The 18,574-nt window shown below is 41.5% G+C and overlaps 2 protein-coding genes across 2 annotated transcripts; both read left to right on the forward strand.

The window, feature by feature from the left end:
- Window positions 1–232: 232 nt before the first annotated feature.
- On the forward strand, window positions 233–2,000 carry LOC131551012 (parvalbumin alpha). Its single transcript, XM_058793589.1, has 5 exons — window positions 233–323; window positions 751–818; window positions 1,253–1,385; window positions 1,497–1,606; window positions 1,735–2,000. Exons 2-5 carry the CDS (start codon window positions 758–760, stop codon window positions 1,758–1,760), a joined length of 330 nt encoding a protein of 109 aa, XP_058649572.1. The 5' UTR covers window positions 233–323; window positions 751–757; the 3' UTR covers window positions 1,761–2,000.
- Window positions 2,001–14,519: 12,519 nt separating this feature from the next.
- Window positions 14,520–17,002, forward strand: pvalb9 (parvalbumin 9). The gene is made up of 5 exons (XM_058793873.1): window positions 14,520–14,665; window positions 15,071–15,138; window positions 15,255–15,387; window positions 16,052–16,161; window positions 16,768–17,002. The coding sequence occupies exons 2-5, from the start codon at window positions 15,078–15,080 to the stop codon at window positions 16,791–16,793; spliced, it is 330 nt and encodes a 109-aa protein (XP_058649856.1). The 5' UTR covers window positions 14,520–14,665; window positions 15,071–15,077; the 3' UTR covers window positions 16,794–17,002.
- Window positions 17,003–18,574: the final 1,572 nt, after the last annotated feature.

Consider the following 18,574-nt stretch of genomic DNA (forward strand, 5'->3'; position numbering starts at 1 on the left):
CTTAACTCTTCCCTCTCATCTTCAGATACATAGGCTACTAGCGCTTTCATCCATATCAGCATCGTATATTATTAGCCGACGCGATATTAAGGACTTATACATACGTACCTTTTATGCATCTTCATTTTAGTGCATAAAAATAGAACGGCCTGACTACTGGACAAGTTTTTCAACCAACTGCCCGTCATGCGGTGTCCATTACATTATGCCTTATATTTCGGTTGAGTAGTGGTATATAAGGTGGAAGCCACGGAGTTGGTGCTCACTGCAGTAGCCAGTTTCATCCCTGCGAATCCAAACCCAAACCCTAAGGACAACCAGAGGTGAGTGTCTTCACAGCTGAAACTACAAGAGCTCACAATATCTTGCAAGGAAGGAAGAAAAACGACAAACAACAAAGGCAATATGACTTCGGGTTGCTCCAGAGAGGATGTGTTGATCTATTAAGTCTCGGCCACCTGGCGTGGGAATAATTTGTGTCTTGGAATTTGGACGTGTTGGGATATCGCTCTTTATTAAGCGGTTTGATTACGCCAGGACTGGGTGGGATTTATCATAACACACTGTGTTGTTAAAGACATATGCAATTAATGTGTGCCTTTTACCAAGCATGGGAGCACATAATTTCTGATGATCTGTTATATGGATGGAGTATGATTTTTTGGGGGGTTTTTTTGTAATTCAATTCAAATGTATATTCAAATGAATATATATAAGTCCAAGTAAAATAAAACCTCTGTCATTTTTTAGGCTAATCATGGCATTCGCTGGTATTCTGAATGATGCTGACATCACTGCAGCCCTGCAGGCCTGTCAAGGTAACCTGCATGTTTCTGGACCGTCCCATTGACCTACAAGCTAAAGTGAGAACATCAATTTCATGTCGTTCCAAACCCGCATGACTTTCTTCTTTCCGTGGAACACAAAAGGCAGAATGCTATAGGGACCGACAGCCTCAGTCACTATTCACTTTCATGTATGGACAAAGATGCAATGAAAGTGAATGGTGACTGAGACTGTCATTCTGCCTAACATCTCCTTCTGTGCTCCACGGAGAATAGAAAGTCACGTGGATTTAGAACAACATGAGGGTGAGTAAATAATGACAGAATTTTCATTTTAGGGTGTCATTCGTTAGAGTATGGCACTTGAAACTGTGGATAAGCAACCATGTTTTTCAAGACCCTAAAGTTCTTCTTGTAGTCATTCATCTCCACTATCGTGCTAAAATCTTGATGAAATTACCTTCCAGCTGCTGACTCCTTCAACTACAAGAGCTTCTTCGCCAAGGTCGGTCTGTCTGCCAAGACTCCTGATGACATCAAGAAGGCCTTTGCTGTCATTGACCAGGACAAGAGCGGCTTCATTGAGGAGGATGAGCTTAAGTAAGTCTGGTCCTTAAACACTTTTTAATATTAAATAAATTATTTTTAATACTTTTAAATAAACTTCCTTGAACAATAGGCTTAAGGGTAATTGCCTGTTGTGCTCTTCAGACTGTTCCTGCAGAACTTCTCTGCTGGCGCCAGGGCACTCACTGATGCAGAGACAAAGGCCTTCCTGAAAGCTGGAGACTCTGATGGTGATGGCAAGATTGGAATTGACGGTGAGGAATCCGCTCCTTGTTGAATATACCAACTGTATATAATGACTGAAATAGTGTAAATATTTTGTATATAATAACCATTTGCTCCATTATGTCTTCTGATGAATTCTTTCTCCTTCATTTCCCAGAGTTTGCTGTCATGGTCAAAGCATAAATGGCACCTGACCAACAACTTTTGCTGACAATCAGTATTGTAGCCTGAGATCTCCACTTTTTTACCGGGGTGGCTGATTTTTATACAAAATTCTAACTGTCCACTCCCATGCTGCACCCGGTCCACAATGACTGTCAACGTCACACGGTCTTTTGCGTTGTAGATATGCATGTTGGTTTCTGTAAAATCTTTGATGCTGTTTTTGGGAAAGGACAATGAGAAAATAAATACTATTTTTCATTTTTGAGTCTTTGTCCTCTGTGTAAACATTACACTGCCATTATAGCTTAGCTATTTTTGTCCTCTAAGAGGGGCACATTAGCAATGCTTTTGTAGTAAATAATACAGTATGGAAAGTTATAATAGCATAAAAGAAATTATGGTAAAGGATCATAAAAATGTCTCTGGCAAAAGACTATAAAAATGGGACATAATCAATGAGATATAGATCTAATGGGACATTTAATAAAATACTGTTAAATATACAGTTTTTGGAAGTGGAATAAGAACAAGCCATCTTAATTTTCAGTGAAAACTACACTGACATCTAGTGTTACTCTTCACATTAGGTTTTTTTCCCCCCTTCATTTAAAAAGATATTTTTTGTTATTAAAGGCACAATTGTTTGCAATAGAGATGAGGTACCATAATAATATGTTTATTTAGCAAAAGAACTCAGGAACTAAACAACCAAAATAACAATGAGAACTAACAATGAACTGAAGAAAACACAGAGCTACACTGAAACAAACCAATAAAGTAAAAGAACATCAAGTGCAAAGAGTAGGCTACCATATAGTAACTAATGGACACAGACAAAGGAAAATAATCTAAACAGTGAAACTCAAAGTCCAAATAAAGCAAACACAAAACAAAGATGACCTGTTATAATCAGTTATGTACATAATGATTTTATGTAACATTGTAACATATTATGTGTTTGTTTGTTACATGAATTAGAAAGAGCTGTCATTAGGTATCTTGAAGTTCAATGTGGCCGCCACTAGGTGGTGTCTGGTGCCAAAATTGATTTGATTTAAACATGCCAGCAGCCTCTCAACTAAATAATTATTATTATTATTTTTATTTTTATGCATACTTTACTGATTTAAACGACAACGTATTCTTATCTGAAAAGTGTGCTGGTAATTTAGGATTTTTGAAAAATGTGTTATTTGTTTTATTTTTAATTTGTCATTAATGTCATTTGCATACTCAACAAACGACAGTAGAAGACATGTTGGGTATGGAGCGAATTTTGTGCCAATATTTATCAAACAAATCCAGTGTTTTGCAAATAAACGCAATCTGCTTTGCAAAGAAAAACTCGACTTTCAAACAAACGCAAAGTGATTTGCAAATACAAAACTCTATTTGAGAGAAAATGCAGAGGTGTGGATATATATATATATATGTATTGTGTGTTACAGCTTTGAGACTCATTTGCCTTTTTATGAGAAAACTTGGCTTGATTTTCTCACACGCGTGCGGGCAGATTTTCTCACACGTACAATTGAGCAACTTTCTTTTCCATAAACAGCAGATGGCGCTGTCGGTCAATTTAGGCTAGTCTCCCGAGACCCGAAACACCTCTTTACCTTTTCAGACCAATATGAGTGGGGAACAGGTGAGTTTCTGTCTTACTATCTCTATAATTAACCATTTAGATGTTTTCACAAAGCGACCCTACTACAGTGTCAGTGAAATTCACAACAAGCTGTAAAGTTGTTAACATGATTGATTAGTTCAAAAATCAGTAGTGACATGGCTAAACATTTAACTAGGCAGTCTTTCCCTATAAAAACAGATCCATTCTCCGTACTTCTTATCCTCTGTTGGATCGCGGGATATAGAATATACATATATATTGATACAATTGTTCAACATTCAAAACAATACAGGGGTATAACAATATCCATGTCACAATATATTGTGGATAGTGACAATATTGTGTACCAAAAATGAAAGCTTAGACAATTAAATTTAGCATCAGATATAGTAATATCACCCCAGATGTCATTAATTATTAATAAAAAAAATTAAATCAAATCACATTATTTAGTACAATATCTAAAACTTTTTTTTAAATGATGTAACACTGTGCAGTCATTTGTCTAAAATAATTACGTATTTTTTAGCTAAGCAAAATGATGAATATTTCTCTTCTGGTGTCACTCTTGTTCTGTGAATTGGGGAGAAGGATCAAGTTCACACTGATGTAATACTAAATTCAGCATTTTAATAAACAGTGGTTTAATAAATAGTGTGCTACACTAGTGAAGATAATGCATACAATACTCGGCAGAGAGGGAGAGAAAGTCCAAGGCTTATAAAGAGTGTCCAATGGGTTTCAGCTGTGTAATCAGTGCAATGTGTAATCTGACAGCTGTGTGATCTGTGCGATGGATGATGGGAAATGTAGTTAGGTGAAATGCAACAGTAGTGTAGTGCAGTGCAAGAGTCCATGTGATGAGCGGGTGACCTCTGGTGGTGAGTGAACGGAAGTGCATGGACAGGATTCGTGACATAGCCATGCCATTCGTAACCCCCCCCCAAGGAGCGGCTTCCAGACGCTCCTACAACATCCAGGAGGGTGGTGGAGCGGAGGCGGAACAGGGGGAGGGACGGAGGGCCAGGTCCATGTGGAAGTGGAGAGAATGGGGACTGAGGCAGAGCCGGCCAAGCAGGAAGCCGGGGCAGAGTCAACGGAACCGGAGCCCACCAGGGCGGAGCAGACGGGACCGGAGCCCACCAGGGCGGAGCAGACAGGACAGGTGGAGCAGAAGACCACCAGAGCCAGACAGCAGACCACCACGGTGGAGCAGACGGGACAGGTGGAGCAGAAGACCACCAGGTCAGAGCTGACAGAACAGGAGCCCACCAGGGCGGAGCAGACGGAGCTGGAGCCCACTAGGGCAGAGCAGAAAGACCACCAGAGCCAGACAGCAGACCACCACGGTGGAGCAGACGGAACAGGTGGAGCAGAAGACCACCAGAGCGGAGCAGATAGAGCAGGAGCACACCACGATGGATCAGGAACCCACAGCAGAGACTGAGACCTAGGGAAAACTGAGACACAAGGAGGAGAAAGAACATGCACGGACACAAGGACTGAGGTAGGGAACATGGTAAGTATATCAATGTTTTTCCTGGGAGCAAATGAGTAGGCAGACAGTCCATAAATAAATGCATTGGTAGAAATGGGATAGACAGACTGTTCATTACTGATTTCTTTGGCAATGGCAGGGTTAACAGGACAGATATGGGGTGTATTTATGGTTTCTGGGCTCAAAACAGGCAGTTCAATATAGGATTTATGGATGGAAACTAGGGAGACAGACTGTTCACTAGGGGTAGATTTCTTGACAGAGACAGACAAAACAGACAGTTCACAATCAGCCACCATGGCTGGTTCAGAACGGGGTGAGAGTTCAAAGATGGCCTCCTCGGCCGGTTCAGAGCTGGGCAAATGTTCAAAAGTGGCCTCCGTGGCCGTGACAGGATGAGAGTTCAGGGGTAGCCTTTCTGGCTGTGACAGGACAGGCAGAGAATTTACAAGCGGCCTCCATAGCTGTGACAGGGCAGGACGAGAGTTCAGGGATAGCCCTTCTGGCTGCGGCAGGACAGGCAGAGAACTCACGGGCGGCCTCCATAGCTGTGACAGGGCAGGGCAAAAGTTCAGTGTCGGCCTCCTTAGCCGTGACATGACAGGGCAAAAGTTCAGTGTCAGCCTCCTCTCCTCATGAAGATCAGCTGTGACTTGTCTTGACTCGTGAAGATCAGCTTTGACTTGGTTTGATTCGTGACGATCAACGGTGACTTGACTTAGCTCATGAAGATCAGCTGCGACTTGGCTTGACTCGTGAAGATCGGCTGCGACGTGAAGATCAGCTGTGACTTGGCTTGACTCGTGAAGATCAACTGTGACTTGGCTTGACTCGTGAAGATCAGCTGTGACTTTCCTTGACTCGTGAAGATCAGCTGTGACTTGACGGGGTGTTGTTGTGGCCTCCATTTTGCGAACGGGCTCTGCTGTCGCCGCCATTTTGTGAGTCTGCTCTAGTGCGGCTGCTATCATACTAGTCAAGTCAAGTCACCTTTATTTATATAGTGCTTTTAACAATACAGATTGTGTCAAAGCACTTAACAGTATCAAATTAGAGGATAGAGTGTCAGTAATGTATAATGATAAGATTAAACACTCAATTTTCAATTTTCAGTTAAAGGCATTTCATTATTGATTTCAGAGATGTCATTGTCTAGCTCAGTTTAGTTTAAATAGTATCTGTGCAATCAAATCGGCGATAATCGCTAGAAATTAAGTGTCCCCAACTGAGCAAGCCAGAGGCGACAGCGGTAAGGAACCAAAACTCCCTCTGTGACAGAATGGAGAAAAAAAAACCTTGGGAGAAACCAGGCTCAGTCGGGGGGCCAGTTCTCCTCTGACCAGACGAAACCCGCAGTTCAAAAGTTTATATTTCTATTTTAATTTTGTTGCAATTTCTAACAATAGTAGTATTATGTAGTTAGGTATTTTATTATATTTTAGTTATTTTGTTATTTTTTTAGTTTTATTGTATTCAATCGAGGTTTTCACTGGGGATATGTCTCTGGGGGTCATCTGGGTGTCCTGGTCTCCGCTGACGGCTGTAGACATCGTCTCTTGGTGCTGATCCACCATCTGACCGGATACGGACTGAGAAACAGAATAGGAAAGAAACAGACAAATATTAGCGTAGATGCCATTCTACTTACGATGTAACGAGTACATCGTGTGTTATGGGGAGTGTTCCCGGTTCCGGTTGATCTAATTAATGCAGCCTAACAATCCTTTAACGGATTTGAATAATAGAAGCGTATTAATGTGTTATGTGTAAGCCAGGCTAAAGAGATGGGTCTTTAATCTAGATTTAAACTGACAGAGTGTGTCTGCCTCCCGAACAGTGTTAGGTAGATTGTTCCAGAGTTTGGGTGCTAAATAGGAATAGGATCTGCCGCCCGCAGTCGATTTTGATATTCTAGGTATTATCAAATGGCCGGAGTTTTGAGAACGCATTGGACGTGGAGGACTATAATGTGATAAGAGCTTGCTCAAGTACTGAGGAGCTAAACCATTCAGGGCTTTATAAGTAATTAACAAGATTTTAAAATCTATCCGATGTTTGATAGGGAGCCAGTGCAGTGTTGACAGAACCGGGCTAATATGGTCATATTTCCTGGTTCTAGTAAGGACTCTAGCTGCTGCATTTTGGACTAACTGTAGTTTGTTGATCAAGCGTGCAGAACAACCACCCAATAAAGCATTACAATAGTCTAACCTTGAGGTCATAAACGCATGAATTAACATTTCTGCATTTGACGTTGAGAGCATTGGTCGCAATTTAGATATGCTTTTGAGATGAAAAAATGCAGTTTTACAGATGCTAGAAACATGGCTTTCAAATGAAAGATTGCTATCAAACAGCACACCTAGGTTCCTGACTGATGAAGACTCAGTCATACTAGTGAATGCAGTGTCGCGTTTTCCTCCGCGACACCCACAGTGAATGAAGAGCCAACACACAACAGAGCATAGTCCATAAACTGGCTAAGTGATGAACGCGGACCCTCGTTTCTGAGCTTAGACCTCAGTGGTTGATTAATGCCATCGCAAAAAAACTCAATCAACAAACAGTCCGGTAAATCTGAGTAATAGGCAATGGCTAGATACTCTTGAATATATTTCTCCAGGGAACGCGGGCCTTGTTTAAGAGCTAGTAATATACGTGCTATGTCCATACCTGGCCAATGTTCCTCTGAAAAGCCGCTGGATCCTTGTGTGGCCGAGTATTCTGTAACGTGGCTGACGAGACATGAGACGTGCGGATCCATATGCAAGCGTTTATTGACAAGAGACGTGGTCATAACAGGCAGGGTCGAACAATGGCAGACAAGTATATCACAGGCAATGCACAGAGTTATCTAAAACGGGTGTGGGTCAGACGACAACGAACAGTATCAAAAGGGGCTAGACAAGAGAGGTAATCCAAAACGTAAGCAAGAGTCCAGGCAGGGGAAAACACAATCCGAAAAAGGCAAGACTAGGGAAACTAACAAGACTCTGTAGGGCTTCCAAAATACTGATGTCCATGTGTTTTATTTTTCTGATATGGAACACCATGAAAAATACATACAAACAAAAACAACAGTTTTACACACAACAATTCAAAGGACATCAACGCAAATAAAGAAATACAAACATTAACACAACCTGGGCATGTAAGTTCTCTTCGTCCCTAGTGGCAAAGGCTTACACTGCCTCTGGACAAGCTGCGTCCCCCCTGTACGCTATGGCCATCCTACAGGTCTACCAGGCCAAGGCGTTGAAAGAACTGCACGAGGGCAGTCCCAACCCAGAGGTACTGCAGGAACTGCACTCGGAGACCGACTATGCTCTCCGGGCTACGAAGGTCATGGCGCAGGCCCTGGGAAGGGCGATGTCTACTATGGTGGTCCAGGAACGCCACCTGTGGCTCAACCTGGCCGAGATGCGGGAAGCCGAGAAAGTTCGCTTTCTTGACACCCCCATTTCACAGGTTGGTCTCTTTGGTGACACTGTGGAAGAATTTGCCCAGCAGACGGAGGCCATCAGCCACATCCTGCCTCGGCGTGGGTCAGGTCCTGCCCCTGCACCCCCGAGTCAGCAACCTCCGTCTGCTCATCGCCGGGGACGGCCCCCTGCGAGGACTGTAGAGGCCCCACGAAAGCCTGGGCCTTCAGTCAAGCCTGACCAACGGCCCACCACTCGCAGGAAGGTGGCACCGCCAGCCCGTCATCAGGCCACTAGGAACCCTTGTAGGGCCACAAAACGTTCCTGAGACGGGCGACCCAGGGAGGAGGGACCATCTGGCCATCCCGGATCCACTTCCGACGGGGGGATGGGAGGTGGATTCGGCTCCAACATGGCTGTCTGCCACCTGGCAGATAACCACCACATGGTCAATAAAAGATCAATTTCCTTCTTCTCTGGGTCACACACACAGTGTTATTGGCCCTCCCATGTGCGAGGGCCTAACGCTGACACCATGCATCAGAACCCACTTGGATACAGACACTCTGTCTCCTCACGTTCAGATGCAGGAAATCTGTCACTTAGCCCACTTGACGCATGCTGGTGAACTCATGTTCCCTCATCCGTCGGTGGTGCATGTGACAGGTACCATGGACAAGGCATGGTGTGTGTTACAGGACGATTCACCTCCTACCACTGTAGGACCACTCCGATCAGCCACAGCAACCTTCCCCAAGGTACGTCGAAACTGGTTCCCCTGAGACCATTAGCAGGATATCTGGATGCTTGGCTAAGCCTCTCCAATCCCTCGCGATGGCTTCTCAGAACCATTCGATTCGGCTACGCGATTCAGTTCGCCAGGCGCCCGCCCAAGTACAGATGCATTCTGTTCACCTCGATTTGAGGCGAGAATGCTTCTGTCCTTCGGGCGGAGGTTGCAACCCTTCTCCAGAAAGGTGCAGTCGAGCCTGTGCCCCTAGCCTAAATGAAGAGGGGGTTTACAGCCCGTACTTCATTGTACCCAAGAAAGGCGGAGGGCTCAGACCGATCCTAGATTTGAGGGTTCTGAATTAGGCACTTCACAAGCTTCGGTTCAGAATTTTAACCCTCAAGCACATATTAACATGTGCCAGAAATCAGGATTGGTCAGTGGCAATAGACCTGAAGGATGCGTACTTTCATGTCTCAATCCTACCAAGGCACAGACCGTTTCTTTGGTTTGCATTCGAGGGACGAGCATATCAATCCTTCCCTTCGGGCTGTCCCTATCTCCTTGCGTCTTTACGAAAGTCGCGGAAGCTGCCCTTGCCCCTTTCAGGGAGGTGGGCATTCGCATTCTCAATTATCTCGACGACTGGCTAATTTTGGCTCACTCGCGGGAATTGGTTTGCACACACAGGGACATGGTCCTCGACCACCTAGCCCGATTGGGACTTCGGGTCAACTGGGAAAAGTGCAAACTCTCGCCTGTGCAGAATATCTCTTTTCTTAGTGTAGAACTGGACTCAGTTACGATGACTGCACGTCTTTCTCAAGACCGTGCCCAATCAGTGCAGAAGTGCTTGAGGGCTCTCAAGCAGAAAACAGCGGTCCCTCTCAAAAACTTTCAGAGGCTCCTGGGGCATATGGCATCCTCAGCCGCGGTCACACCGCTGGACCTGATGCATATGAGACCGCTTCAGCACTGGCTTCGTATCCGGGTCCCGAGATGGGCATGGCACAACGGCTCACACCGTGTGAACATCACACCGTCGTGTCGCTGTACATTCAGCCCTTGGGAGGACATTTCTTTTCTACAGGCAGGAGTGCCCTTAGAGCAAGTGTCCAGACGCATTGTTGTTACAACAGATGCTTCCAAAACAGGCTGGGGCGCCGTGTGCAACGGGCATGCAGCATCAGGGGTTTGGACAGGACCTCGGCTGCATTGGCATATCAATTGCCTCAAATTGTTGTTAGTAGTGCTTTTAGCCTTGAGGAGGTTTCGACCCTTGATCCAAGCCAAGCACGTCTTGGTCCAGATGGACAACACAGTGACAGTTGCGTACATCAACCACCAGGGTGGTGTTCGCTCCTATCGCATGTCACAACTTGCCCGCCATCTCTTACTCTGGAGCCAGCACAGACTCAAGTCTCTGCATGCCACTCATATCCCAGGCGACCTCAATCGGGGAGCGGATCTCCTCTCATGACAGGTCTCACTCAGGAGTGAGTGGAAGCTTCACCCCCAAATCAGGTTCAGCTGATTTGGAGTCAGTTTGGCCAGGCACAGGTAGACCTGTTTGCCTCGTCGGAATCGACCCATTGCCAGTTGTGGTACTCCCTGTCCGAGGCTCCTCTCGGCACGGACGCACTGGCCCAGGGGCTTACTCAAGTATGCGTTTCCCCCAGTGAGCCTCATTGCACAGACACTGTGCAAAGTCAGGGAGGATGGAGAGCAGCTCCTGCTTGTGGCCCCTCGTTGGCCCAACCGGACCTGGTTCTCGGAACTCGTGCTCATGGCATTAGCTCCTCCTTGGCGAATCCCCCTGAGGAGGGACCTTCTTTCTCAGGGGAGGGGCACGATTTGGCATCCGCGTCCGGATCTCTGGAACCTTCATGTTTGGTCCCTGGACGCGACCAGGAGAAACTCAGAGACCTTTCACCAGCAGTGGTGAATACCATTACTCAGGCCAGAGCCCCCTCGACAAGGCGGTTGTATGACCTGAAGTGGCACATTTTCATAAATTGGTGTTCTTCCCAGGGGAAGGACCCTCGGAGATGTGGTATTGGGTCTGTGCTCTCTTTCCTCCAGGGAGGCCTGGACAGGCACCTGTCTGCCTCAACACCTAAGGTTGGGTTGAACCCTCCGAGGCCACGCCTCGTTCCCTCTTGGGATCACACTATCGCCTTACAGGCCTTACAGGAAGATCCGTTTGAGCCCCTTCAGTCAGTTGAGTTTAGTGCCCTCTCTATGAAGACGGCCCTCCTGACTACGCTCACTTCCGTCAAGAGGGTGGGGGAACTCCAAGCCCTCTCCGTTAACGAATCATGCCTGGAGTTCGGGCCGGCAGACTCTCACGTTGTCCTGAGACCTCGGCCTGGATATGTGCCCAAGGTTCAACCTGTCAACAGGTTCTGGGTTCTTGGTAGTTCTCCCCTTACGCGGAGCCCACCTCAGAATCTTCCCTATGTGGTACTTCCTCTGTAAGTCCATAGGTGGATATTCACATGTTACCTCCCCATCGGGTAGGATGTGATCTCCGTAGTGCCTTTCCCCCATGGGGGAATAGTCACTGTCCCAACGTTCACCACCTAGACTTTTCAGTTAGAAATATTATGGTGAGTATTAGGGAAAAGGCTAACCGGTTGAGGGGACCTTGCCTTTATGGCGGCTCTCCTGGATGTTGAAGAGTGTGGTCTTAAGTCTTGGGTCGTTGGAAGGTTACGAGGAGGAGAGGTGCGTTTGGTCGTGACACGCTGGCTTGTCAACATCTGCGCCCCTGTGGACTCATGACGCAGTTCGGCGGTTGTGGCGTTTAGTATAGGGACCCCTAGGGTGGGTTGCACCAACAAGGATTAAGCTTAAATCTAGATTAAATCAAGGTTCTAATAATAATTCTGTTGCACCAAACTTTAAACCTTGTTTAAAAATAAGCAGGTTTACATTTAAACCATCAGTTTGATCCTGGATTTATTTTATATTTAAAATAGATTAACTTTAATCCTGTTGCTTCATAATTTTATGAATTATCACGAGCGGAGGTAGTCACTCCACGAATCATGCCAGTTATTTTCTCTTATCTTGGTTGTTTTGTCATGAGCTATACTCCATTAATTAATACTATATTTATATTTCCAAGATTATGAAATCCTTATGCACTGCAAGTTTTCATTGCTTGCTTGATCAGCCGTTTGATCAACGGTTTCTCTACGTAGCAGACCATTTACAAGTTTATTTCCTTTATCGACAAAAGCAACTTATATCAGAGACAGAGGATATTAACATTGTTGCTGTTTAATTACATGACTAATCCATCATGCCGGAGAAAAGTAATCGTAGATGGATGTTTTAATCACAGGTTAGAATTCTAATCCAGATTTGTTCATTTAAGTTTAAAATTAAGTGGTGCAACACAACTCGATTTAAAATAAAACCCAGATCAACAAATCCTTGATTAGCTCTAAACTTTGCTTAATTTAATCCTTGTTGGTGCAACCCACCCCTAGTGTCGTACAATCAATACAACGTTGAAGTGAACAACAGAAGGGGAACGTCTTGGTTATGTATGGTAACCCTCTTTCCCTGATGGAGGGAACGGAGACGTTGTGTCCTTCTTGCCACAACCTCAAACTGCCTCTTTTGGGTTGAGACACTTCTCAGATGCTACGCTGGCCTATTTACACCCGGATATCCGAGTTTTTCTTTGCAAAGCAGATTGTGTTTATTTGCAAAACACTGGATTTGTTTGATGAATATTGGCACAAAATTCGCTCCATATGTGGCTGTAATGTACTAACAAATTAGAGAATGTAAATGGATAGATCACTATACAGTAACACTACCAGTCAGTTCAGTGAAATTAGAGTGTATTGGTTTGTTGGCTAGGTGGCTCCAATGTCTTGTCTTCCCCTTTCCATGACAGGCCAAAGGCACTCAGCAGTGCCATTTCTTCATAAATTTTCAGTAGATTACATGTCTGCTTAATTATAAAAAATTATTATTATTTTTTTTTTTTTTTTTCGAATTTTTATTCGATCCATAGCATTGCAATGTGAAAATTATGTGGTGGATTTTGACACAGATGTTTTTATAGGGACACTTAAGTAATCATTTTAACCATTTAGTTCTCACATAAATACATTTTTACAAGTCATCAATTATCTTTGCTATACATATACTATTTACTTTGAATTCTGACTGATTTTCCTGAACAGTAAACGATGCAGAAAATTCTCTGTCTGTAAGCTCAATCATTACTCTGTCGGATATCGGTCAGATTAGTGACAAAGTAAGAGAAAAGTGTCAAGTTGCATGAGTAGATGATTAGTCTAAGTGGATTGGACTCCTGACTACTTATTTAAAACTAAGACAAAGTGAATCTCATTAAATGTAAAGCTATATTTAATTATATGGCATTATATCAAGCATACAGTAAGAATCTGAGTAAGCATGTATAATTGTTAAACAGCGAAACTTATACATCGGCATCAAATACTGTCTTACAGTATTGTTATTAATTAACTGCTATGGGCCACAAAATACGTGATGATGTTAACTAAATCTTGTGAAACAGATCAAAGGTGAGTCACACAACAGGGATCAAACAGTTCATAAGAAATAAATAAGCAAAACGTGTCCACAAAGTGGCAACTTTTTCATTTTTATAACATGATTTTATCATGTAAATTTGAATATGTTAAATATTCTATCACACACACACACAAAATGTGTTAATAATTAGCATTGTACTATCTCAAGCTAAATGTGAAAACTGTAAAATATGTTGTGATATATAGCTATTCCTTTAAATAAATTAACATTTTAGTTAACATTTTAGTGTAATTCTGCTCAATTAATACAAATATCCAGTTTTCAATTATCAGTTTGTTTATTGTACAAAATGATAACAGGGTCACAGGGTTGACTATATGAAATCACCCCTTTAACCTAATTAGTAGTGCTATCATGATATAGTGATAAAAGGTGAATACACTTAACTGAGATAAAATAATTAAATAAATATGATACCAAGGAGGCATATAACCAATGCACACACACACACACACACACACATATTGAAATTATATATCACTTGAAATTACAAAAATGTCTAATGCACAGCAAAAGATGTAAACATTTAATTGTTAAAATCAAGGTTTACACATAGGCTATAGGCCTATTTATTTCTTTATATACCTAGGACTACATATTTATATATTTGCATATATTTATATACATTTATATCTTTATATACCTATATATTCCAATATATATATAAAACACTAGCATATCTATCTATCTATTTACACAACAGCACCCTTGTAACAGAGTGACACACACACACACACGGAGCGTTTGGTTTCAATCAAGTACGCGCAATATTAGGGAGAAGTGCAGGTACCTGTGTGTGTGTGTGTGTGTGTGTGTGTGTGTGCATTTGGTCCGAGGCTCATTTAAATAGTAACGGATAATTAGTTAGGCAAGAAATTCAAGTCGAGCCTTGCAACACGAATTTGATACACGCACAGGTAACCCAAGCATCTGTCATTGTCCGTCCCATGACCATGTACATATATATAAGTTGTCAGTGGATGAGAGGCGCTATCGCACAGCCTTACCTCTGCTCTGGATCAGCGCGAGGAGAAATCTTCACAGGTCAGATGCTGCTTTCCGTTTACCATCAAATAGCATTTGCTATACTTTATAACAGTTGATCCCGCTGTCTTACATGTGTTTTGGATTTGAACTAAATTCATTTAAAGTTTAAAATGTTCTTTTTCAGCAATAGGAGAGTGACAGAACGTAAACTAGAATAAATAGTGTAAACATACTAGAAAATGCATGATGATGATTTGGAAATGTTATAAATTGTCTGTATTATTGTATTGCTATTAATGTCTGTGCATTCTTTGAATTCAATGAATTTCTAATAAATTTATTTCTGTCACAAATATGTTAAAATGTATAATTAGGATAATTTTAGTAATAAATGTATAGAGTAACAAAATAAATATATAACAAAATATAAAGGTAAAAAAATAATACTTTTTTCTTCAACAGTTTGAATATGTCACTTACTTCCATCCTCTCGGCTGAGGCCATTGAAAACGCTGTCAAAGACTGCCAAGGTATGTAGACTACTAAAAATTTGTATAATAATAAATAATAATGTGGAGACAAGTTTTAATTGTCTCATGTTGAGACAACAATGACAATAATTCTCATGTTGCTTTTTCTCCAACAGCTCCAGACTCCTTTTGTTATAAAAAGTTCTTCCAACTTTGTGGCCTGAGCCAGAAAAGTCCCCAAGAGGTGAAGGATGTCTTCCGCATCATAGATGAAGATAACAGTGGATTTATTGAGGAGGCTGAGCTCAAGTATGTCATTTTGGCTGGTATTAAATTCATGTGTGATACATCACAAACAATGATGTGATGTGAATTCAGTGTTTGCCAATGCTCTAAAACCCCCAGCTACAGAGCCATAGACTATGTTGTTGTGATTTCATGTACTCGAGGCACAGTTCCTAAAGCTTTTATTGCTTCAATATGTTGCTTTGTTGTTCAGTGTGATCAGAGAAAGCACTTTCTAATGCTAAAAATACTATGCTCGTAATAGACATACATGAAATGCATAAAGAGAATTACTTATGTTTATGCTTTACATTAAAGGTCCATGTGCTACCTGATAATACCACAGTTCCATTTAAACTTTGTCCTTTTCAAATGTAATCCGTGGAGATGCTGTCATTATGTTTTTTCTGTCCCTGCTTTATGTGATTTATCTGCATTATGTAATGCTAATCAGCAGAACTAGAAACCAGGGCTGGAGAGATGACATTCACAACAGTCCTTTGAAGGGTTTCATTTTTAGCTCGCATTTTAGCCAGGACAGGTGAACGAGATCATATTTGATCATTTGATTGATGAGCTGTATGTGAAAGATCTAAAATGAAAAATGGGTTAAAATGCAGAGCTGCTTGAAGTTGAAGAGTTCAGTGCAGCACTTAATTCTTCTCATCAACGGATTTCTGTGAAACAGGTTCTTTCTCCAGCGATTTTTCCCGGGGGCGCGAACCCTGACAGAAAAGGAGATTAAGAGCCTTCTTACAGCTGCAGATGATGATAGCGATGGCCGGATTGGAGTAGACGGTAATGTTTTCTCATAAGATTGTGCCTGTTTTTTCTTGTCTTATTTCTTGTGTTTTATGCATCTACATGTTCTATTATTTTGAATGCACAGTCTTCAGAAGATTTTTTTTTCCCCTTTAAAATGGTGGGAAAGCCGTATTTATTTTGCATTTTTACTTAAATCTGTCACTTTATGTCCTTTGCTTGTCTGTTATGTAATTTCTCTGATCATTATTCAGAGATGTGCAAAGATTTAATAGCTGTCTTAGCTCATGGAAACTCCAGTGGAAAAAAAAAACTATCACTGCATTACATAAGAGGATCAAAGATCAGGGTCACCTCAAATTATTATTTCAATCCTGAGTAACAGTCATGCACACGCACTGGGACAATACAAAGTCTAAAAGCAGCATGCAAATTACTGAGAAACAGAGCACAGAGTAAAATTATCTCCTTATTTTCATAAGTGTTTAATTTGATCAAATCACCCCTTTAGCATATGCTCAAACACTTAAGTGAGAACTATACAGAAAAGGTTTATTTTGGACTAACCCTGTTAAATCAGTAATGTCATTGTCTGAATGATTTTACTACATTTTAAATTCTAATGTTCCTCTTTCCCTACAGAGTTTCAGACTATGGTGTTATCCTGAAAGACTTCTTGAGCCCTCGGCTATAAGCACTGTAGCCTCAGCTTTCATTTGACTTTTTACACCTGATTTCTTTTCAAAAAGAAGAATCAGCACATAAAGTAAATGTACTTGACTTTTGAATACATGTGTCTGTTTTGTTGTCCCACATTCACCCCAAATGACCAATGACAAAACTGTTCAGGGAAAATAAAATAAAGTCACTAAACTGATGCATCTGGTTGACTGTGTTTTAAATCTGCTTTAGGTTCATGCACATAGAATTGCAAGACATACTTATGGATTCTGTGATATTTACTTACAAGCTGCAGCATTTCTGTACCACAAAACCACCAGCATGTGACTGTGCATAAACTTTGAACTATTTCTATTGACGCTGTTTCCACGGTCTGATGTTTAGCTTTGAGATTTATTCATTTGTGCACTGCACAAAACAAAGAAAATGCACTTTTACTGTACATCTGAAAAACCTCTGAAGGTGAACTGTTCTTAACAAAACTTATAACTTCCACAAAATGGGTACAAACAGCCAAGTAAAGACATTCTTGATAAGATTTCAGAAAGTTGGTTAAACCTGTTTACACATTTCAACATATTTTACTCTTACAATTATACGTCTGTTTTTAATACGAATGATTGTTGTTAGAAGATAATACAGTACACTAAGAATGTTCTAATGTCCTCAGTAGTTTAAAACCGAACTAGACTTACTTTAGATTGTTAAGGTGACCAACATTTCAGACGACACCTGATGTTCTCAACAAACCTTTGAAGTGCAATTAAACAGAAAAAAAGAATAAATGCACCTTCATTTGCGAATAGAACTTTCAGAAACCAAAATTTTAAATTGCATATGTAATGTTTCACAAATGTGTGGATCTAGCAGCATGTAGTTTTTAGTCAAGTTATTTAATTTGGTCCTTTTTTAATGCTTTCATGCAATGCATTTTCTCAATTTTTTTCTAATCAATAAATACAACATAGCTCACTGCAAAGTATAAACCTTTAAATCCTAGATGTAACCAAAGCCTTAAAACAAGAGAGTTCAAATGTAAAGCAGACTAAGTAGGCAAAAAAGGTACAGACACTGAGAGCAGGTGTAAGTTTCAGTGAAGAGGGCCTCTCAATACTGAATGGCAAGGATATCCCACTCAGGTTACCGCTTAAGCCCATTAGAACAATGGAATTGAAAATGCTGCATCAATCCTGGCTTCTGATTATCCCCTTTCTGCACTGAAGCCAGAGACCAAAATGAGCCAGGCAAACATGTGCCTTAATGGCATCAGCTCCACTGAGATAATCCCAGTGTGCGTGCATGGACCAATATGTCAGATTTAACAAACAACTAATGGGGGAGTTTATACAGCAATTATACTACAAAGCTTATCCTCCATATTATTCAGCCAGAGGTCACGTGTTTAAATATAACAATTTTTATGTTTTAAATATAGCAATGTTTTAACAATGTTTGCGGTTGGTTTCAAGTAAGGCAAGGCAAAGCAAGTTTATTTATATAGCACATTTCATACACAGTGGTAATTCAAAGTGCTTTACATAAAAGTACATGAAATAGTCATTAAAAATCTAAATAAACACAACAATAAAAACAAGGAATTAAAAAAAAAAAAAAAAAATGATATAAAAATTTATTTAAAAAGAATTGAAAACAGTTAAGAATAGAAAATGATTATACATATTAGTTTGGACATAGCACAGTGCTCATTTAACAAATGCACAGCTAAACAGATGAGTTTTGAGTCTGGATTTAAATGTGGCTAATGTTT

The sequence above is a fragment of the Onychostoma macrolepis genome, chromosome 12 (genome assembly GCF_012432095.1).
Source record: "Onychostoma macrolepis isolate SWU-2019 chromosome 12, ASM1243209v1, whole genome shotgun sequence".
In the NCBI taxonomy this organism is placed as follows: domain Eukaryota; kingdom Metazoa; phylum Chordata; class Actinopteri; order Cypriniformes; family Cyprinidae; genus Onychostoma; species Onychostoma macrolepis.

Bases quoted from the DNA above. Each gene is read 5' to 3' on its own strand.
- LOC131551012 (XM_058793589.1), top strand. From the start codon at position 758: ATGGCATTCGCTGGTATTCTGAATGATGCTGACATCACTGCAGCCCTG. The intron at 819-1,252 runs GTAACCTGCATG...ATTACCTTCCAG, and splicing joins AGCCCTGCAGGCCTGTCAAG to CTGCTGACTCCTTCAACTAC. The intron at 1,607-1,734 runs GTGAGGAATCCG...TTCATTTCCCAG, and splicing joins TGGCAAGATTGGAATTGACG to AGTTTGCTGTCATGGTCAAA.
- pvalb9 (XM_058793873.1), top strand. From the start codon at position 15,078: ATGTCACTTACTTCCATCCTCTCGGCTGAGGCCATTGAAAACGCTGTC. The intron at 15,139-15,254 runs GTATGTAGACTA...TTTCTCCAACAG, and splicing joins CGCTGTCAAAGACTGCCAAG to CTCCAGACTCCTTTTGTTAT. The intron at 16,162-16,767 runs GTAATGTTTTCT...CTTTCCCTACAG, and splicing joins TGGCCGGATTGGAGTAGACG to AGTTTCAGACTATGGTGTTA.